A 22,807-nucleotide genomic window follows, 5' to 3' on the forward strand; every position below is an offset into this window, starting at 1 on the left:
TGAGGGTAGGTGGATGGGTGGGTGGTTGAATGACATAATGTGAGGGTAGGTGGGTGGGTGGGTGGTTGAATGACATAATGTGAGGGTAGGTGGGTGGGTGGTTGGTTGAATGACATAATGTGAGGGTAGGTGGGTGGGTGGTTGGTTGGATGACATAATGTGAGGGTAGGTGGTTGGGTGGTTGGATGACATAATGTGAGGGTAGGTGGGTGGGTGGGTGGTTGGTTGGTTGAATGACATAATGTGAGGGTAGGTGGGTGGGTGGTTGGTTGAATGACATAATGTGAGGGTAGGTGGGTGGGTGGTTGGTTGAATGACATAATGTGAGGGTAGGTGGGTGGGTGGGTGGTTGAATGACATAATGTGAGGGTAGGTGGGTGGGTGGGTGGGTGGTTGGTTGAATGACATAATGTGAGGGTAGGTGGGTGGGTGGGTGGTTGAATGACATAATGTGAGGGTAGGTGGGTGGGTGGGTGGTTGGTTGGTGGAATGACATAATGTGAGGGTAGGTGGGTGGGTGGGTGGGTGGTTGGTTGAATGACATAATGTGAGGGTAGGTGGGTGGGTGGGTGGTTGAATGACATAATGTGAGGGTAGGTGGGTAGGTGGGTGGGTGGGTGGTTGAATGACATAATGTGAGGGTAGGTGGGTGGGTGGATGGTGGAATGACATAATGTGAGGGTGGGTGGGTGGTTGGTTGGTGGAATGACATAATGTGAGGGTAGGTGGGTGGTTGGTTGGTGGAATGACATAATGTGAGGGTGGGTGGGTGGGTGGTTGGTTGAATGACATAATGTGAGGGTAGGTGGGTGGGTGGGTGGTTGGTTGGTGGAATGACATAATGTGAGGGTAGGCTGGTGGGTGGTTGGTTGAATGACATAATGTGAGGGTAGGTGGGTGGGTGGGTGGTTGGTTGGTTGAATGACATAATGTGAGGGTAGGTGGTTGGTTGGTTGGTTGAAGGACATAATGTGAGGGTAGGTGGGTGGGTGGGTGGGTGGTTGGTTGGTTGAATGACATAATGTGAGGGTAGGTGGGTGGGTGGGTGGTTGGTTGGTTGAATGACATAATGTGAGGGTAGGTGGTTGGTTGGTTGGTTGGTTGAAGGACATAATGTGAGGGTAGGTGGGTGGGTGGTTGGTTGGTTGAATTACATAATGTGAGGGTGGGTGGATGGATGGATGGGTGGTTGGTTGGTTGAATGACATAATGTGAGGGTAGGTGGGTGGTTGATTGGTTGAATGACATAATGTGAGGGTGGGTGGGTGGTTGATTGGTTGAATGACATAATGTGAGGGTAGGTGGTTGGTTGGGTGGTTGAATGACATAATGTGAGGGTAGGTGGGTTGGTGGTTGAATGACATAATGTGAGGGTAGGTGGGTGGTTGGTTGGTTGGATGACATAATGTGAGGGTGGGTGGTTGGTTGGTTGGTTGGTTGGATGACATAATGTGAGGGTGGGTGGGTGGTTGGTTGGTTGGATGACATAATGTGAGGGTGGGTGGTTGGTTGGTTGGTTGGATGACATAATGTGAGGGTGGGTGGTTGGTTGGTTGGATGACATAATGTGGGGGGGGGGGGTGGGTTGGGTGGTTGGATGACGTAATGTGAGGGGGGTTGGTGGTGGTGGTTGGTTGAATGACATAATGTGAGGGTGGATGGGTGGGTGGTTGAATGACATAATGTGAGGGTAGGTGGGTGGGTGGTTGGTTGGTTGAATGACATAATGTGAGGGTGGGTGGTTGGTTGGTTGGTTGGATGACATAATGTGAGGGTGGGTGGGTGGTTGGTTGGTTGAATGACATAATGTGAGGGTGGGTGGGTGGTTGGTTGGTTGGTTGGATGACATAATGTGAGGGTGGGTGGGTGGTTGGTTGGTTGGATGACATAATGTGAGGGTGGGTGGGTGGTTGGTTGGTTGGATGACATAATGTGAGGGTGGGTGGGTGGTTGGTTGGTTGGATGACATAATGTGAGGGTGGGTGGGTGGTTGGTTGGTTGGTTGGATGACATAATGTGAGGGTGGGTGGGTGGTTGGTTGGTTGGTTGGTTGGATGACATAATGTGAGGGTAGGTGGGTGGGTGGGTGGTTGAATGACATAATGTGAGGGTAGGTGGGTGGGTGGGTGGGTGGTTGGTTGGTTGGATGACATAATGTGAGGGTAGGTGGGTGGGTGGTTGGATGACATAATGTGAGGGTAGGTGGGTGGGTGGTTGGTTGGATGACATAATGTGAGGGTAGGTGGGTGGGTGGGTGGGTGGTTGAATGACATAATGTGAGGGTAGGTGGGTGGATGGGTGGGTGGTTGAATGACACAATGTGAGGGTAGGTGGGTGGATGGGTGGGTGGTTGAATGACATAATGTGAGGGTAGGTGGGTGGGTGGTTGGTTGAATGACATAATGTGAGGGTGGGTGGTTGGTTGGTTGGTTGGATGACATAATGTGAGGGTGGGTGGGTGGTTGGTTGGTTGAATGACATAATGTGAGGGTGGGTGGGTGGGTGGATGGTTGAATGACATAATGTGAGGGTGGGTGGGTGGGTGGATGGTTGAATGACATGATGTGAGGGTGGGTGGGTGGGTTGGTTGAATGACATGATGTGAGGGTGGGTGGGTGGGTGGTTGGTTGGTTGACAAGTTGAGGGTCATTAGAGGAGGGGGGGGGTGGTGGTTGGTTGGTTGAATGACATAATGTGAGGGTGGGTGGGTGGTTGGTTGGATGACATAATGTGAGGGTGGGTGGGTGGTTGGTTGGTTGGTTGGATGACATAATGTGAGGGTGGGTGGGTGGTTGGTTGGTTGGTTGGTTGACATAATGTGAGGGTGGGTGGGTGGGTGGTTGGTTGGTTGGTTGACATAATGTGAGGGTGGGTGGGTGGTTGAATGACATAATGTGAGGGTGGGTGGGTGGTTGGTTGGTTGGATGACATAATGTGAGGGTGGGTGGGTGGGTGGTTGGTTGGTTGACATAATGTGAGGATAGGTGGGTGGGTGGTTGGTTGGTTGAATGACAGAATGTGAGGGTGGGTGGGTGGGTGGTTGGTTGAATGACATAATGTGAGGGTAGGTGGGTGGGTGGGTGGGTGGTTGGTTGACATAATGTGAGGGTAGGTGGGTGGGTGGGTGGTTGGTTGGTTGACATAATGTGAGGGTAGGTGGGTGGGTGGTTGGTTGGATGACATAATGTGAGGGTGGGTGGGTGGTTGGTTGGTTGGATATAATGTGAGGGTAGGTGGGTGGGTGGTTGGTTGGTTGGTTGGATGACATAATGTGAGGGTAGGTGGGTGGTTGGTTGGTTGGTTGGATGACATAATGTGAGGGTAGGTGGGTGGGTGGGTGGTTGGTTGGTTGGATGACATAATGTGAGGGTAGGTGGGTGGGTGGGTGGTTGGTTGGTTGGTTGAATGACATAATGTGAGGGTAGGTGGGTGGGTGGGTGGTTGGTTGGTTGAATGACATAATGTGAGGGTAGGTGGGTGGGTGGTTGGTTGAATGACATAATGTGAGGGTAGGTGGGTGGGTGGGTGGTTGGTTGGTTGGTTGAATGACATAATGTGAGGGTAGGTGGGTGGGTGGGTGGTTGGTTGGTTGAATGACATAATGTGAGGGTGGGTGGGTGGGTGGGTGGTTGGTTGAATGACATAATGTGAGGGTGGGTGGGTGGTTGAATGACATAATGTGAGGGTAGGTGGGTGGGTGGTTGGTTGGTTGAATGACATAATGTGAGGGTAGGTGGGTGGGTGGGTGGTTGGTTGAATGACATAATGTGAGGGTAGGTGGGTGGGTGGTTGGTTGAATGACATAATGTGAGGGTAGGTGGGTGGGTGGGTGGTTGGTTGGTTGGTTGGTTGGTTGAATGACATAATGTGAGGGTAGGTGGGTGGGTGGGTGGTTGGTTGGTTGGATGACATAATGTGAGGGTAGGTGGGTGGGTGGTTGGTTGGTTGGTTGGATGACATAATGTGAGGGTAGGTGGGTGGGTGGGTGGTTGGTTGGTTGGTTGAATTACATAATGTGAGGGTAGGTGGGTGGGTGGTTGGTTGGTTGAATGACATAATGTGAGGGTAGGTGGGTGGGTGGTTGGTTGGTTGGTTGGATGACATGTGAGGGTAGGTAGGTGGGTGGGTGGTTGGTTGGTTGGTTGGTTGGATGACATAATGTGAGGGTAGGTAGGTGGGTGGGTGGGTGGTTGGTTGGATGACATAATGTGAGGGTGGGTGGGTGGTTGGTTGGTTGGATGACATAATGTGAGGGTGGGTGGGTGGGTGGTTGGTTGGATGACATAATGTGAGGGTAGGTGGGTGGGTGGGTGGTTGGTTGAATGACATAATGTGAGGGTAGGTGGGTGGGTGGGTGGTTGGTTGAATGACATAATGTGAGGGTAGGTGGGTGGGTGGTTGGTTGGTTGGTTGGTTGGTTGAATGACATAATGTGAGGGTGGGTGGGTGGGTGGTTGGTTGAATGAATGAATGACATAATGTGAGGGTAGGTGGGTGGGTGGTTGGTTGGTTGAATGACATAATGTGAGGGTAGGTGGGTGGGTGGTTGGTTGGTTGAATGACATAATGTGAGGGTGGGTGGGTGGGTGGTTGGTTGGTTGAATGACATAATGTGAGGGTGGGTGGGTGGGTGGTTGGTTGGTTGAATTACATAATGTGAGGGTGGGTGGGTGGTTGGTTGAATGACATAATGTGAGGGTGGGTGGGTGGGTGGTTGGTTGAATGACATAATGTGAGGGTGGGTGGGTGGGTGGGTGGTTGGTTGAATGACATAATGTGAGGGTGGGTGGGTGGGTGGTTGGTTGAATGACATAATGTGAGGGTGGGTGGGTGGGTGGTTGGTTGAATGACATAATGTGAGGGTGGGTGGGTGGGTGGTTGGTTGAATGACATAATGTGAGGGTGGGTGGGTGGGTGGTGGGTGGAATGACATAATGTGAGGGTGGGTGGGTGGGTGGTTGGTTGAATGACATAATGTGAGGGTGGGTGGGTGGGTGGTTGGTTGAATGACATAATGTGAGGGTGGGTGGGTGGGTGGTTGGTTGAATGACATAATGTGAGGGTGGGTGGGTGGGTGGTTGGTTGAATGACATAATGTGAGGGTGGGTGGGTGGGTGGTTGGTTGAATGACATAATGTGAGGGTGGGTGGGTGGGTGGTTGGTTGAATGACATAATGTGAGGGTGGGTGGGTGGGTGGTTGGTTGAATGACATAATGTGAGGGTGGGTGGGTGGGTGGTTGGTTGGTTGAATTACATAATGTGAGGGTGGGTGGGTGGGTGGTTGGTTGAATGACATAATGTGAGGGTGGGTGGGTGGGTGGTTGGTTGAATGACATAATGTGAGGGTGGGTGGGTGGGTGGTTGGTTGAATGACATAATGTGAGGGTGGGTGGGTGGGTGGTTGGTTGAATGACATAATGGGAGGGTTGGTTGGTTGAATGGCAGAAGTCATTATAATATCAATTTGATAAATGGCCGTATTATGTATATTCCTTTTATAATTGCAGACCGTAGAGGAAGTTTCACGTGTCCAGGTCAAAAGGTGTGTTGCGTCATGACCCAGTCCTCGGGTCGATCAAGACGTGCTGTCCCACCAAGGTAATTAATTTCCTAGTCGGTTTAAGTAATTCAAGATGTCTCCGTAGATTTCTATAATTTAGTTTTTGCTCCTTTAATGTGCCAATATTTACTAGGAGAGACAGTCGTCGATTGAAACGCCCTAATTTTGGTGGGAGACCACAGCGTCCACACAGACCCGCCTCGCCGCCTAGAGATACTAAGAAAGAAATAATACATTACATGGATTATTATAATGACAAATACGAGTCGGTCTTCGGATCTGTCCTCTCCCCACATGCCAAAGAAATGCTTCACAACTTCCGATACAGTGCGGTGAGTTTCCCTAATGTCGCAATGAGTTCGATTCTAGTCGATTCCGACCTGTAATGTTGGAGACTGGTCTGTGCTATTCGGTGTGCTATTGACTTTTTTTTTTCTAAAACCAGTCTTGCATTGACAGGAATGCGGCGTTCGGCATGAGAGCCCACAGATGCTGGCGAGGGTGTCTTCAGGATATCTGTACGAACGGGGGTTCACCAGCTTCGGAGAATTCCCATGGCATGCAAGTTGTCACATTTTACTTCTTGGTGATTTTTACACACGGATATGTATGCGTACGCACAGATGCAACTACAACTAACTCGCGTCAATTCCGTGTATCCAGGTGGCTTTGCTGGTGAAGGAGCGGGTCTTCCGAAGACCTAATGTGTACAATTTGCGGCCGAGGGAAGACGTTCGCTACAAATGTGGAGGATCTCTTATCGACAATAAGCATGTCGTTACGGCTGCCCATTGTGTTTTCGGTGAGTAGCAGTAGTTTGTTTATCTTTTTTTATTGAATCTGTAATATTGACGACATGTATTCACTATTTTCTTTTGATTAGGCGAGAGAATGAACAGACTTAAGGTGCATCTTGGTGAGTGGAATCTCCAGGGAACCACCGGCGAGTTGTTTCCGGCTGTAGAACGAACAATTTCCAGTGTACACATACATAGCGGGTAAGGAAGGAAACGGATCAAAGCGGTTTATTATTTTTAAAACTGACATACACACTCTTAACTGTTTAATTTTATCCAAGGTCTTGTCAGTTTGAGTTGGGCATTTATACTTTATTTTTGATAGATTCAACCCTGCCACATATGCCCACGATATAGCCCTCCTGAAGCTGTCGTCGCCTATTGACTTTTCCAAGACTCCTCATATTAGCCCTGTCTGTTTACCAACAAAACCCTTCAAAGATCATAAAAAGTGCTTCGTCGTTGGCTGGGGAGATGACGTGTACAAGGTAAGACACTCCATAGGGAGAAAGTCACTAACTTTTTTCTCAATAACTGCTAGTAATGAAACTTGTTGAATTGTAAGATAATTTGTGTAATCCAATTTTCCTGCAGCCAAACTTCGGAAGCAATATCCTACGGGCCGTGTCCGTCTTATATACGGGTGACCATGACGAGTGTAGAGCAAAACTATTTAGTTCCTTCAAGGATGACACCCTTGATTCTAGTTTCAATCTAGACGAAGAACATCAGAAGTGTGTCCTTGGTGAATATGGGAAGGATGCGTGTGTGGTAAGTTATAGTACACTTCAAAGATATAAATGGATACATTCAAGCACACACAGTATCTAAACTAAATGTGTTTTGCAGGGCGATGGTGGAGGAGCAGTGGTATGCCCGCTGACAAATGACGAGCAGAATGTGCCATGTGGCAAGTATCGCTGCGCCGAGAAACACTATTTTATGGCTGGGATAATCTCCTACGGTTCGCCAAATTGCGGAGAATCCTCCACCACCATCATCACTGACGTACTGCAAAACATTAATTGGATCAACGCCATTGCTGCCCAAACTTATTAAAAATTGGTCCTCCGTCTTTTAACGAGCTAATGACGAATTTTAAATAAAAATAAACACTGGTTGATAATAATGATAATAAGGCTAATGAAGTTTTGGACACGGAAGCTAATAAATTAAAAGAAATAATTTTATTTATACAATTTCTTATACCTTGCTAAACTTCATACACTCCAACCTATATCTGGACCGAATATTACAAGTCTTTTATGCTTAACCTTTCGTCTAAAGCCTCGTTTTTACCGCTCAAAATCGGTATTTGTATAACCTGGCAATCTTTTGGTAAATTTATTAACTACCAGCAATCAGTTAGTAACTTGTCATAAACAACCGATCTTCATCTTTTACTTCCATGTTGACAAATGGAATCAATATATAATGGAGATGAAGTTATAAAGGAAGTTGTCAAAGAATGGTGTTGAGTAACGTGGAGAAAGTGCAAAATACGTGAATCCCAACAACCTAAGCACCAGGGTAATACATGAACAAAGATGTATTAACAGTTGAACATTTACAACGTACAGACAAGTGGTTTTCAGGTGCACAATAATGTACGTCTCAGCTGTTCTATTTAGAATAGTTTAAACGTATATTGCGTTTAGATTTTTGGGTCATTTAATGGTCAATAACCTTGTTTTCAAGTGGAAGAGTTGCATTTTCTTAAAACGACAATATGGTAAAAATGGTCACAAACCATGATAAATATGTAAAGACCCATTCACATTGATGAAGCAGTACTTGCTGGGTTTTATTCATTTGTAGGAAATTTATCTGCGGCAAAGGTAGGCAGCATCAAAAGGTGCTGCTAATGAAAACTCTGAGCAGTGGAATACATGTTCGACGATTACTAAGGCCGTGTAACCACAATGCAGGGCACAAACAACCGCAAATTAACCATCGTAATATTGTTGATACGAAACAAGTTGACTTCCAAAGTGTCCAAAGCCCACCATCCAGGAACTGCAAAGGTGGATACATGTTCACCACCAGCTGCACAGGAAAGCACTGAAGTGCTTCTTAACCAAGCATGCTCAAAACTGCAAACCGTTTCTCAATGATATGTTTGCAGGAGGCTAATTGGCCATTGTATTCTCCTTTCCATGTTAATTCAAGGGATGGAACTGCTACCCATGCCATCACATATTGGAAACCATTTCTCAATCCACAGTCTACCCTATGTTCTATTTGCATGTCCATCATCCCCTGTGTTGGCAGCATTGAGTCCCTATCATGGAGAATCGATTCACTTGACCCTGTGAATAAAAGTTTCTCAGCCAGAATATTGTAGTACCTCCATGTTCTGCACTATGATGGAGTTGGTAAATCTATCTAGGACAGAATCAAGCACACCAGACTTTGGTGTCCAATGGGTAAATATGAACATCTTTAACATAAGATTCGTCTGAAGTCATACCCAGAATCGTGTGCGTAGGATCATTTGATTAGTAGAGTTAATTTATCAGTTCCACAAATTCGACAAAGGTTTGTCAGGTGGTCATCAATCTAGTAGATAGTCTTCATTTTGGTATTGCTATATTTACAAAAACAATGAGCCAAACTTGTAAGTTAAACCTGCAACCACAAATTAAGTGCTACGTCCATCTTAAAAGAAAAGCCAGAATCAAATAGAGCCAGTGTGATAAATGTTTAGGCACATATGTTATCCCACATGCATGAGTTAGTGTTTGGTCTAGGCACATTTGTTAATACAAAGTTACTGGCATTGCAGCACCGATCATAAGGATCAGACTCTGAGCTTTGTTCTAGTCGAATAGAATACATCTAACTTGAAATTCTCTTCTACGCTGCCCTACTTCTTGAGCATTGTGTTAACACCATTATTAAATTGTTTTTTGCCCCCCCCCCAAAAAAAAAAAAATAATAATAATAATAATAATTAATAATAATAATAGATAAAATAATAAAATAAATAAATCAAAGACTGAAGTGGTATCAAGTAATTTGCACAAATATGTTGCCTTTTAGATACAAGTCCTGGAATCCCGATTTCCTGCATAAAGGGCATATGTTGCTGGCTGATGCCTTGATGGACATTCTAGTGTCCAATCTTCTAAAAGTGGTAGTACAATGTTGCCCAGAACCTGTCGTAGGCTTTGTATCTCTTCAGATCACCGTTCACATAGTTTTCACTCCGAATTCCAGGACGAATGTTGACTAACTTAGCTTCACCAAAGCATGCATTGGTGGCATTGTTTACATCCATTTTAAAAATTATATGGAATTTTCACAATTAAGGCACCAGATTATGCATTTTGAAGCACACCCTCAGTATTACGAGAGACCAGTGCTTTCACTGCTGAAACAATTACAGAAGGTTTGGTGTCGTAACCAGAGCCTCTGAAGTATTCATCTTCACTGTTTCCCGATACACTAATAAATATTTGTGGTAGCCTCCTTCACAAATTTACCAAATGTCCTCCTATTTGTCATTTTTGAGACTTGGATAATACAGATAATACCTTATCCACAATATCTAGCTTAGAGTAATCAGGTTCTAGAGTGCACTGACCACAAAAAAATATTGTTGAAACCAACCTCCTCCATGAAGCCTCTCTCCTTTAACTAGAGAGAAAGAAATATGGATTTATGGTAACACCCAATTTAGCAGTAGTTAAACCGCAGTAAGGAGTTGCTAGGCTCAATGGAAAAATTAACTGAAGTAGAAAATACAATTCTGGCCTGGGAGGGGGGAGGGAGAGACATTGCTGTAAGATTACACAAAGGATGTAGCAGGGCTTTTTGAGCAACCCTCGGTATCTGAACCAGCACTGATATAGCTAAAATTTCCTTGAATGTTATGTACTAGGGATGTGTACCAGGAAAAGGAGAGGGAGATGGTGGATGACTAGAGCATGATGGTAGGATGGGTGACAGAGGAAGAGACGGAAGTTGGGAAGCAAGGGGTTAGGGTGAGAACTTGGGCTGGAAGATGATGAAGGATCCCGAGGTGAGGAATGACGCGAGGACGGAAGATTGAAAGGGGAACTACCAAACATGATAGACACTGCGACGTAGTGGCGGTAGTACAAGGCGTCGCTGCTGTAGGGACACGGTTTTCCTTAGATGAGAAGGTAGACAAAGGATTTTTTTCTACTTAATTAAAAAGTAAATGCCGTGGCCGGTAATACCGGTATTAGATACAAGTACCAGTATTTTTGCTGATACCGAACCCTATCATGTACATGAAATGGATTCAAACGTCCATATTCCGCACATAGCTGGTTTGTTTACCTTCAGCCGGTTCCTGTGATATCCTGTTATTTCTGTTACTTTTTCTACTAACAGGGATTATTATGTGGTAACATGCCTGGCCTAAATCAAAAGCCAAGGACACCAGTAGCTTCTGTTCTGTTGTAGTGATAGTTGCAAACAATGGTCATGAGTTAGATTGTGCAATCCTAGGTAATCATGTGGTTTGTATTCAACCCACCAAATTATGTTCAAAATTAAGAAGTTACAATTAAAGAGTGAAAAGTGGAATGAAGACCATGCTCTCTCCTGCAGGAAAAAAATCGGCATTTGTAGATATAAAGAACTTGTCAAATGGGAATGTATAAATCACTGGGACCAGGACTTCAGAATTTTTGTATAGTGACCGTAATTGAAATAGGTAATAACAGGATGATGAAAAGGGCCTTGATAGTAATTGAAAGATTTCAGTGAGTTATCAATATAAAAGACGTAAATTTAAACAGAAAACGAAACGAAGGATGTGAGGTTTCATTTTACGACTAATCACCCAAAGGCAGTAATCCTAAACAAGTGCTATATACTAAAGCAAGTGATTCTTAGTGTCATTTTGCATTACTGGACACACAATTCAAAGAAAGGACGACTTTGCAACCGCATAATTTATTTAGCTACACCCAGGAATATGGTGATAGTATTAGAGATCGCGCGTTATCAAGTGCAAGTTTAAGTGCCCAGGATATAAAGCCAATCTAGACCGATTACATGTTAAATAACACAACAATGTCGTGTACCTTTCGGCATGTCATGTGCTTCAGTGATATCATTGGAATGTGCAAAGTATACGAATCTGCTGGTCTCGCCACCGCTCAAGTCGAGGCAGGGGCAAAGGTTCAAAAGGGACTTTTAAAAAACATGGAAAACAGGGTGCGGTGTGAATCATATGGTCGACCATGGTGTCGGTAATAATATCTGCCCTGCCTCCATAACTATCTTTCATAAGTGTGTCGCTGTCTTTCTTTCTTTGTTGGATTTATTGGCTATCGACCAGCGGCACATGCCAAGGTTATTAAGCCAATGGTTCCATTTTATCTCATCAATCTAGAGAAGGTCATATAGTTTTGTCTCCTTTAGAAAAGTGATTACTTTTTGGATGATTCTTTCTTTGTCTGATATTTAATTGATTAAATTGTCTTGCATATTATTTATTTGTATATAGTTTTTAATATTTTGTCTTTGGCAGTCATATTTTCCACATGTTATTAGGATGTGATATATTGATAACTTCCCGTCACAGTGGTCACACATAGGAGGGAAATTCTTTTCGATATAGGGTTATCCGTGTGGCATTGACCCTTAATTAGGCCAATACAACCTCCCTTCTATTTCTTCTATGGGCTGTGTTCCACGGTTCTATGTTTGCTTTGTGTTTAGTGATTTGGAGGTTGGTCCACCCACTTTGCAATAGGAGACGATTTTTTGCATTAATAAATGAAATAAAACACTTGATATGTGCAGACTATGCTTGGCTCCAGATCAGTGGACCCGGCTAACTTGTCAGCCATGGATACCCAAGTGCCCAGATATCAGATTGATTGATTTGCTGGCATTATGTAACGAATGAGATTTCCATGTAATTCATTTTTGGTGATTTCTAAGGATTTAATTGTTTTAAGTGAAATTAGTGAGTCTGAACATATGACTAATCTATCGTGGGTCGTCGGTAGGGCAAAATCTATAGCTTTATCAATGGCAAAAAGTTCAGCAAGAAGGATCGATGTGTGATTCAGCAGTCTGAATCTCAACTGGCATTCAGTCGACCATACATCCGTACCCACACACTCGTCTGTCATGGAGCCGTCGGTATACAGATGAAAAATGGAAAGATGTTTAATAAGGATATCTCTGAACCTTTGGCATACCTTTGCCTCTGGCACCGTGGCTTTGACTGATGGTAGCCAGTCTACAACAATGGAGAAAGTGGACATCTCTCATGATGCTATATTTGATTGAACCAGGGTACTGATGGTAGAGAGATCTATACCGACTTTATCTATGAGATCTCGGAGTCTACTGTCACTGACCTGAGGGCTCAGTAGTCGACATAAGACATTCCCATTAGGTTGACAGGGGTGTCGGGCTACTTTGGTGGCACAGGTCAGCATAAGCTGGCCGTGTCTCAGATGGAGGGGAGGTACTCCTGACTCTACCTTTAGACGGTCGGTACGAGTGCACTTAAGGGCTCCAAGACAGATGCATAAACAAGCATTCTGCACAACACTCAAATCTTTCAGGGTTGAGCTCGTTGCCGAGCCATACAAAATTAAACCATAATCTACTTTAGACCTAATCAGGGATTTATCAGCTCCCCATTCATATCCAGAAGTGCACTTTAATAAATTGAGTGCTCTTTGACATTTATTCTTTAACTGACCAATGAGGTCTTTCCAATTTAATCTACTATCAAAGAGTAGACCAAGATCTCTAGCAGAATTTTGAATAGGTATTGGGTGGATGTCTAGAGTTAGCCTGATGTTGGGCTTCCTCCTATGGGTAAAAACCATGCCAATACTCTTTCTTATGGAAAACTTAAAACCCGACTGGAGGCCCCAGTTATGAATCATATCCAGTGCCAATTGGATCTGATTTGCCGAGAATTTTGCATTACTGCTGGAGTGCCATAATGTACAATCATCGGCAAACAGTGAGTATTTAACGTTCCGAGGAGATAGTAAAATGTAATTTATTACACATAAAAATAATGTTGGTGACAAGACACTTCCTTGTGGGACCCCCTTTGCCTGGACAAAAATGTCCGAAAAAGTGACATTGTCAGAAAATGATTTGACAGAAAAAGTTCTGTCAGATATGATATTTTGAATAAAACAAGGCGTTTCCATGTAAACCGAAAGCATAAAGTTTTCTGAGCACGCCATATCACCATGTCATTTCATAGGCTTTTTCTATATCTAAAAATACTGAAATAAAAAATAGTTTTTTGTCAAATGCCTCGTAAATATGACTTTCCAGTTTTACTAGCTGATCGAGAGTTTGATGTCCCTTTCGGAACCCGTATTGTTCGTCAACTAGTAAATTCCTGGAATTTAGAAAATGCAATAGCCTGGTATTAACGTTGCAACTGGTCAACGCAATTGGGCGGTAAGAAATGGCGGATCTGGGATTACCCTCTCATTTCAATATGGGAATGATGTGGGCGAAGTGCCATAAATTTGGAAAAGTCTGGCTTTCCCAAATATCATTGTACACTTGTAGCAACTCAATCATGGTATCATTGGGCCGTAAGAAAAGGTGGATTTGGGATTACCCACTCCTTTCAATATTGGAATGATGTGGGCGAAGTAAATTTAGAAAAGTCTGGCTTCTCCAAATATCATTGTACACTTCTAGCAACTTAATCATGGTATCATGATAAAGATGCTTTATCATCTCATATCAAATCTCATCAGGACCTGGGGACATTCCTCTACAGGTTTCTAGGGCTCGGAGAAGCTCATCTATTGTTAGGTCTTTATTATGATCAAGGTCATCTCCTGTGGCAAAGTTTATTGTTTGCAACTCAGATGCTTCCTTGTTGGTCAGGAAAGCAGGATGATAGTTTTCTGAGCTGCTTGTGTAAGAGAACTGCGTAGCGAGTGAATTAACAATGCTTCTAGGAGAATCAAAATTATTTCCCTCTTGTATGATGTTATTAATTCTATAATATATAGTTTTTCTATTGATTTTATTAATAGTAGACCAAACCTCTGAAGTACTGGTGTTGCTGTTAATTGTAGAGACAAAGCTTTGCCAAGAGTGTCTTTTAGCTTGTCTGATTGTTCTTCGAGCCTTAGCTTTCACTAGTTTGTAATTGCAAAAGTTCTCATTTGTGATGTTATTTTGGAAAAGCCTGTAGGCCTTATTTCGTTCACATAGCGCCCTACGGCAATCTGGTGTCCACCATGGAACTCTACGCTTAACACTCTCTGCCGACGTCTTAGGGATGGTTGCCATTGCTGCATTTACAATACAATTTTGAAAATTGTTTACTTTATCATCAATGGTTTCTCGAACAACTTCGAGCTTGATGCTTCTTGTGAAGGCAACCCAATCTGCTCTTTTTACGTTAAATTTAGGTGCTGAAGTCGTTCTTGAAGTGTAGCATGAATATTTAATACAAATAGAAAGGTGTTCGCTTCCCAACGAGTCGTCATTGGTGTGCCACAGGCACTTGGCTGCTAGTGTTGAAGAGATCAGTGATAGGTCAAATTACCGGTATTATCATCCACTTGCATTGAACTATCATCGTTTAGAAGGACCAGATCAGAGTCATTGATCAACTTGTTCACCTATACCATCCATCTGTAGGGAACCCCATAAAGTATGGTGAGCATTGAAATCACCTAAAATTAATTTGTTATTTGGAAGATTATCCTGAAGAGCAAAAAGCTCACCATAGATTACCATATTATCAGGTGGATAATAAACAGAACATATAGTCAGATACGTGTTATTGAATTTTACTTTGCATGCGACATATTGCAAGGTAGAATTAATCATCACTTCGGTGAAAGGGAGGTTCTGGTGAATGTACATAGCGACCCCACCTCCACCCCTTCCCTCTCGGTCTTTTCTACACAAATGATAGTTCCTCAGCGATACGACCTGGTCAGAGACTCGGTCGTTTAAATGGCATACTTGGAGAACAGTAATATTGGCTAATAATCTGAGGGACTTTATTTTTGTTCTAAGACTTCGACAGTTCCATTGTATAATGGTAAACACGTTGATTGCATTTTACGGAATTTGGAAGAGCCTTGTTTTTGGGAGGGAGGCACTTCCTCCTCTCCTTTGCTTAATGAGGGCAACTCTCGGGAATTCTTGGAGACAGTAGTCTGACGAGTAGACCAAGAGCCAGGCGAAGTCCTAGTAGGGATCATCTGAACTAGGTGTGATCTGGATTGTGATTTGGTATCCTCCTCCTCATGATGCTGTTTTTCCTAGGTTGATTCAGCAATTACCTTTACTGTTTTATTCAATTCTTTAATTTGATTCATTAGGTCTTTAACAGTTTTCTTTAGTTCCGAAATTTCTTGATCCTTAGCTGCGAGCTGCTAACACTACTCATACTGGAAACATTGTTAGTTACTGTTGAAGCATAAGAAGTATTGGGTTTGCTTCCCAAACCTTCAACTTTCCTCTTGGCCTCACGGTAACTCTCATGTATGCCAATGTCTCAGTCTTCTTCAGGCTGCTGCATTCAGCAGAGCCTGACTGATGGGGACCTCCTCAATTAGCACACTTGAGTGGCTTTTCCGTGCATGTAGTGGCATCATGAGCTCCAGCATATTTACCGCAAGTGAATGTGTCAGTATCCTTATCAAAACATTTTAATGAGGTGTGTCCAAATTTTTGGCATATATTACAGCGCATTGGTTTTTGGATATAAGGTCTTACTTGAACGATCTCGTATCCGACTTTAACAGTACTAGGAATTTTTGGTGTAGAAATGGTCAAGAAACACAATCCGGTTTTAGTTTCCACATTCCCATCCTTCTTGGTCATGCAACTTACATCTATTACGCTTTGGTCTTTCATGGCCTCAAAAATTTCACTTTCTTCTATTGTTCTCAAATCCCTGTGAAATATTACTCCCTTACAGGTATTTGGGCCAACAGGAATAGATACTTTTACTTTGAGGTCATGAATTTGTGTCAGAGATTTAAACTGCACTTTAACAAGGAGACTACCAACTCGCAATTTTCGGACAAAATCAAAACCGCCTTCCACTTAACCATCATGGACCTTCTTATTGATAAAGGGGTTAAGATTCTGCAGGGATTGATTTTCATTCATGCATCGAATGTTGAATGGAGGGATATCAATGCTTGGTCTTCTGGGTCGGTCAGTAATCGGGGTTCTTTCAAGGGTCACATTTGTCCTTGAAGAGTTAGGAGTCGCCCCTCCTCCTTGGGAAGGAGGAAAGATGGCTGGGGAATCGATCATCCTCTGGTGTCGGACCAGGTCCGTACCCTAGGCTAAAGCCCGTTGTCCTGAGGGGACTACCTGTCCCTTAACTATTGTATCAACCTAATCCCAATAGAGAAGAAAAATACAGTCCCCCCCCCCCCTTAGTGGCAGCCTGGTTGCGTTCTCCAGTATCAGCTAAGGGGTCGGAGTTGTGTGGAAGACACTTTCTTACCACTGAATCTGCCTCGTGTGAGGGACGGTAAGTCGGTGCCCACCCCCCAAGCGAATACAGGAGCTCACAAGGAAACTCCAGTAGGCTCAGGAAAGTCATATGGAAAGATAGAAAAATTCAGGGGAAGAGAGTTGTGCCCAAATAACACCCCAGACTACTGGGCCTCCCTACCCAGCTATCACAGCCCATAAGGACTACCCTGGGGTAGAAGAGTGCTGCGGGTCTGGGGTGGGGTGCCGACTACGACTACTGTAGCCTCGTGTCACCTGCAAAATCGAAGCAAAGAAAGTGCAGGCAAAACACTAAAAGTGCACAAAATCTGTAAAAACAGCATTTACTCTACTTTGTTTACGTTAAACAACATAGAAACAACAATGTCCAGTGAGACAAGAGGCCCTGTAATCCAGGGTAACTCTGGTGGCACAAGATTTTTAATTTGTTGCTGCTGCATTTATGAAAACAAGGTGCAAACACAAAGAAGACTCATACACGAGTGGGGGTTTGCTGTTGTTGTGAGGCACTGGGCATGTAAATGCAAAAACTCGCCACCCTTTGTCAACAAAGTCATCACACGGTACAACAGTTGGTGCATCCAATTTAGAAGAATCAGAAAATAGAGCCAGTTTGGAAATAGAAGGCTTCACCAGCGCCATCTATGGACTTAAATAGTGGGCCTAATAGAAACAGCACACCTTTCTTTCTATCTTTTACTTCCACGTCGTGACGACAATAGATGTAGAAGGTGCCACGTTTGAAAATAAAAAACATTAGATGTGCAATATTATTTATTGTACACTATTTTTACAATGAACTATTATCACAGCATATATTACGATTTAAATGTTAGTTATAGTCCATGGTCTAAACACAGCACGAGTTTTAGACCTGGCCCATATACAAATTGTGGGACAATCTGTGGGACAGTCCTTAGATTTGATGACGGAAATTCTGTAACTTTTCGTAAATACCCAGCCTTGTCTTCCCTACTGGATAGTGGTGCATCAGATGGTAGGGTGATTCTGGCTGGGATGTTTCAATTCATTATTCTTATTTATTTTATTTTTATCATTATTATTACTTATATATTTATTTAGTTATCTATTTACTGCAAAATTAAGGCTATCAAGTAACTCTTACTGATTGATTGTAACAATACATGTATTCTCTCTACTTTTTCTTACCTTATGATAAACGGTATATTGGAACTGATTGAAAATACAATTCCTAACTGGGTTTTTACCTGAGGCTATGCTTTGATCATACCTAAGAGAGACTGTGGGTGGAGCTATAACAATGACGTATACGGCATTAAATTGGTAACATGGGTAAACACCCATGCTCTCTGGTGAATCCTGTAAAGTTGTGGGAGCTGAAACATTAATAGGTTCTTTGGAGATGTTGCTAGATGTACGGGGTACAAATATAAATTGTTATACAAAAAATATTCTTGTACATAAAGAATATATGCTACATATTGTACATAGAACGAAATGTAAATATGTCAAACAATGTATTAAAACTATTAAAATAATAAAGTATATCATGGTACAACTAATATCCTAATAATATGGTTGCCTCAATGATACTAATTCTTATATCACTATAATATCCCACATCTCCCTCCTCCCTTCACATTAACTAGCATGAGTCTTGAATGGACATCTTGGCATCTTGATGTAGTAGTCAGGAGATTTACCAACTTTGTCCCAATGTTTTTTTGGTAGGGTTCTGGATGCGGACTTGGGTTCCAATATTTAGCTTTGGAAGAGATCTGACTCATTTGTTGTATCGGGTCTCTACTTCTCTAGCATGAAAACAACACTTGCTGGTATGCAAGAGCTGAGTGAATGTCATTAGAGAATTTGTGCAGGAGAAGATCCAACGAGGTTGTTTGTATTGCATAACTCCCAGAAACTTTTGTCAAAGTCAATGTTACTGGTCAGAGCCGTTTTCAAGATCAGAAATTTCATCTTCACAACTGCCTCAGCATGACCATTCGATTGTAATGGGATATCGACATGGTGTGGAGCACTCCCCATCGCTCGAAGAAAGCTGCAAATTCTTGGCTGATGAACTGGGGTCCACCGTCGGTGCGCACATATTCTGGTACATCTAGGCCGCGAACAGATGCCTGAAAAAACGAATAGCCATAGTGTCTGAACCACATTAAATCACCACTGATCAATTAGAGAATCGATTAGTGTACACTTAAAAGTGATCTCCGGCTACAGAAAAATAATCTCCAGACACTGAAATAAATGGCCTGTTGGAGTGATCCGATGTTAATGGTTCTTTTTGTTGATTGGGCTGGATGATCTGGCTTGGTTCACAAACGAGAACAGTGTTGAGGATGTCAGCATCAATGCTTGGCCTCATGGGAGGGCAGCCCTGATTTTCGGTGGTCCTTTTGCACCAATACGTTAGCATATTCACGAAGCAAGTACACTGCCCCAGCACCTAATGGAGTGGGAGAAAGGGAATGGAAGATGATAGCTCGTGGGTGATGGTTAGTCATGGCAGGTAAATTTTAGTATTACGTTAATAATGTTATATTTCTTTTTTTCAGATTCAATAGCATTTAAATTTGAATAATATTTGAATTGCACCAAATAACCGACATACGTGAACGTTTCCTGTCAATTTATGAGAAACAAACGGTACTAGACAAAGTTGCCGCTTTGGATACGAATATTCAGCGATAATGATCATGGCTTTAGCAAAAGTTCATTAGACACATATTATTTATGCATGCAATAGCATATTTTGGAATTAAATTCTATGTACATAAAAGGTCAAAACTACACAATTTTCCATAATTTTGTGTTTTTGGGGGGATGGTTCTAGAGTCGTGTGAAATACTAAGTATGGAGGCTGATATAGCATCCCTTTGTAAAAGTTTAAGTTTTGTTACTCTGTACTAAATGTCTTTAGAGACTACGAGGAGGATGGTTTTACACCCATTACTGAGCTCTTCACAAGTTATTCCTTTTGGTATTGATAAGTGTGAGAGGGGATTCGGTCATGTGAACCTGATATTCCATACCATAGCTAAGGTACCACAGATCGGCAGAGGACACCTGACCCTTTGTGGAGACCTTTATGAAACTTCTCACTGGTGGTATGTGGCAAGCTTAGTGCCTACCAAATCCCACCAGAGAGAAATTCTAACTTCTTCATGTGATAGATACATGATTGCTGTTTTTCTTTATTTGTTTGATAATTACATTCTATGATAATTAATGAGTGTAAACACGAAATACTTAATCGTATGACATATATGGAAACAGGATAGGAAATGTCATTTTTTTCAGGTCCACCAGAGCTCTGGCACCTATAAAATTATCACTAAACCCCTGGTTAAAAGGTAATAACTGCGGCTGGACTGATGTGGATGCCGGGGGTCCTCATGTCTCTTCCTGAACTTTGTGCCCTGTTGTCAGTTTGCTTGTCTAGGATTTGTTTAGGAAAATAATCCGAAATGAAGTCTCTGCACTAAACCCACGACAACAATGGGGTTGTCTGCGAACCCTGGACATTGATTCAGCAGCCAGCGGTTCCAGCATTTTATTTTGGTGACGGACCACCGACCTTAGGTCCCCGTTTCAAACCACTGTTCACTGGATGCATTTGAGAACCTCCGTCTGCAGCGACTGAAGAAACTGATGCCCTATCCTGCTTACTGCGCCATGTTATTTATAAAAACACACATGCAAAACAGTATACACAGAACGAAATTTAAAGTATAGCATGATATAATAATCATACGTGTGCTTTCATGTAACATGTAATAACTTTGGAAATATCACAGCAATAAAGTAAAGCATAGTACATCTAGTATCACAGTAATATCAGGCATTATCTGCTACCTCATTGTTTTCTTATGTTTTCTTTTTATATATCACGAATACTTTTTCTAATATCTCACTATATCACAACAATATCCCACAGCCCTGTGGGATATTGAAGATAACTATTCAAAGATGCACGGGTACATTAAAATATGTAGAGAAACAGAAGTAGAGGGAAACAACAAAAATGTAAAGATACTGAGAAACATATCCAGAGATAGATATAGAGAGTTACGGGAAAAAATAGAGAGATTCAGAGATACAATGGAAAATGTTGAGACACGAGGTTACAATGGAAGACGTAGAGATACAGATATAATGGAATATTCAGAGATGCAGAGATCTAGTGAAAGGAGCAGATACAGATGTAGATATGTAGAGAGAAAGGCGATAGATATACATGTTTAAATCAGACTTTTCGGTTTAAATTAGTTTTTAGAAAATTATATAGGCAACATGGTAATTGCATGTCCAAATACTACTCCTGTCTTCCTAATGTTTCGAGTCCGAAATGTCTGTGCAAAATGAGGTTTTTCAACAAACCGACCTCAGAATCTCTCATCACTCAACAATTAAAACTACTACTGTGAATGAGCAACAGTGAAATAGTAATTCCTGCAACAAATCAAGTAATTCAAAATGTATTTACTCATGTATTTTAATTTAAAAATTACCTCAACAGCAAGTGGCTAGCCCAAATATCTCAGTTAGCATGTTGGATACGGTGACGTGAACATGCCAACAGTAAATCAAATTCGAGGTCCGGGTGATGTGAACGTGCAAACCCGGGTATTGTTGACTTATTAGAGTGCGCATTTTGTTTTGTTTATTAACAAATTAAGGGTAATTGTTTTATTTAGTGAATGATGATGGAGATTATCACTACTCCTAAAATTACCATAATATTCACCAAGATAGGTTTAGTTTAAAATTCCAAACATAGATCATACCACTTTCTTCCAGCAGCAGGAAAAAGCCTTGAAAGGTGTCCATCTACGGTCTTTACCAAGCACTAGCATCAATAAGCGATGGCACAAAGCAAGATGCCGCCCTCCGGCTCTATAGTACTGGAGGTGACGGACGTGCATGCAGAATACTATGTGCTATTACTGCAAATTGCTTCGTTTTGTAGCACTCTCAATCATGAGCACATTTCGCCTTCATCTTCTTTAGCTCATGTTTTTTTTTTCTTCTTCTTCTTTCTTTTTTTTTTTTTTTGGTTTATGCATTTACGAAAGAAAATAATTTGGATATATGTCTTGTGCTGCTCCCTCTGAAATAATACCTGTCTAGTGTGCCGCACAGGTAAAAATATACAAGAGCATTCGTTACGATACTGTCACTCCAATGCACCAATATATCGCACAACGTAGTAAACAAAAACAAATACAAAAACATGTAAAAATGCACAAATAAATGAACATATTTGGAGTATTTATGTCTGTAAGAAATTTTGAGTAATCAAACAAAAGATATTGATAATAAGTGACCACTAAGATCAGTCCCAAACAAGCAGAGGTATAGCAAATACAAGCAAAACAACAGCATAATATGTATATAATATACTCACCTGTGGTTATCTTGTCGGACCTCAGACATGCCCTAAGGCAAATCGGGGAATACCCTCGCTGGGTTAATCTGACGTCATGGCTAGTGCTGTCATACCGGCGTCTGAAGTCCCGACCGACTCAGGATTGCGCATAGATACCGAACCTCTGACAAGTAAAAGGCCAGTCACATCTAGCAGCGAAGACATCTCCACTATGGATAGCGGCAACAACGACGACCTTAACGGGAACTGTGAAAACCCGTAGAAAATGAAGAAATCCACAAAAAAACACGGTAACAGATAATAAGAAGCATCCAAAGAAAAAGAAAGCTGAAGTCGGACCACTGACAAATGGTATATAGGTAATATATACCTTAAGTACATTGTGTATACTCGTGTACCAATTAATTCATACTGTAGTGGCCCATTTGTATCTGGCCAATTACAGCCACTGTTTATCAGAGAGAGAGCATGCCTCTTAAGCCTTTTGGACGAACCTTCTCCTGTTGTACTCCATCTAGTCTAATAAGAACCTACTAGTATGATTCGCGCCTTTCCTTCCACCTTAAGGAACCTCATGCCAGCAC

At 42.5% G+C, this 22,807-nt stretch overlaps 1 protein-coding gene across 1 annotated transcript in view; it reads left to right on the forward strand.

Moving 5' to 3' along the window:
* LOC122261881 (phenoloxidase-activating factor 2) overlaps window positions 1-7,543 on the forward strand; it is a 9,216-nt gene extending 1,673 nt beyond the window's left edge. The window contains exons 2-9 of the mRNA XM_043029700.2: window positions 5,509-5,599; window positions 5,695-5,893; window positions 6,021-6,122; window positions 6,225-6,363; window positions 6,445-6,559; window positions 6,684-6,846; window positions 6,953-7,129; window positions 7,208-7,543. Of these exons, the coding sequence (XP_042885634.2) occupies window positions 5,509-5,599; window positions 5,695-5,893; window positions 6,021-6,122; window positions 6,225-6,363; window positions 6,445-6,559; window positions 6,684-6,846; window positions 6,953-7,129; window positions 7,208-7,417 (1,196 nt within the window). The 3' untranslated portion in view covers window positions 7,418-7,543. The remainder of the gene's footprint in view (window positions 1-5,508; window positions 5,600-5,694; window positions 5,894-6,020; window positions 6,123-6,224; window positions 6,364-6,444; window positions 6,560-6,683; window positions 6,847-6,952; window positions 7,130-7,207) is intronic.
* Window positions 7,544-22,807: the final 15,264 nt, after the last annotated feature.

Source organism: Penaeus japonicus, unplaced genomic scaffold (assembly GCF_977035675.1).
Source record: "Penaeus japonicus unplaced genomic scaffold, GWHDUDI00000001_assembly GWHDUDI00000011, whole genome shotgun sequence".
In the NCBI taxonomy this organism is placed as follows: Eukaryota; Metazoa; Arthropoda; class Malacostraca; order Decapoda; family Penaeidae; genus Penaeus; species Penaeus japonicus.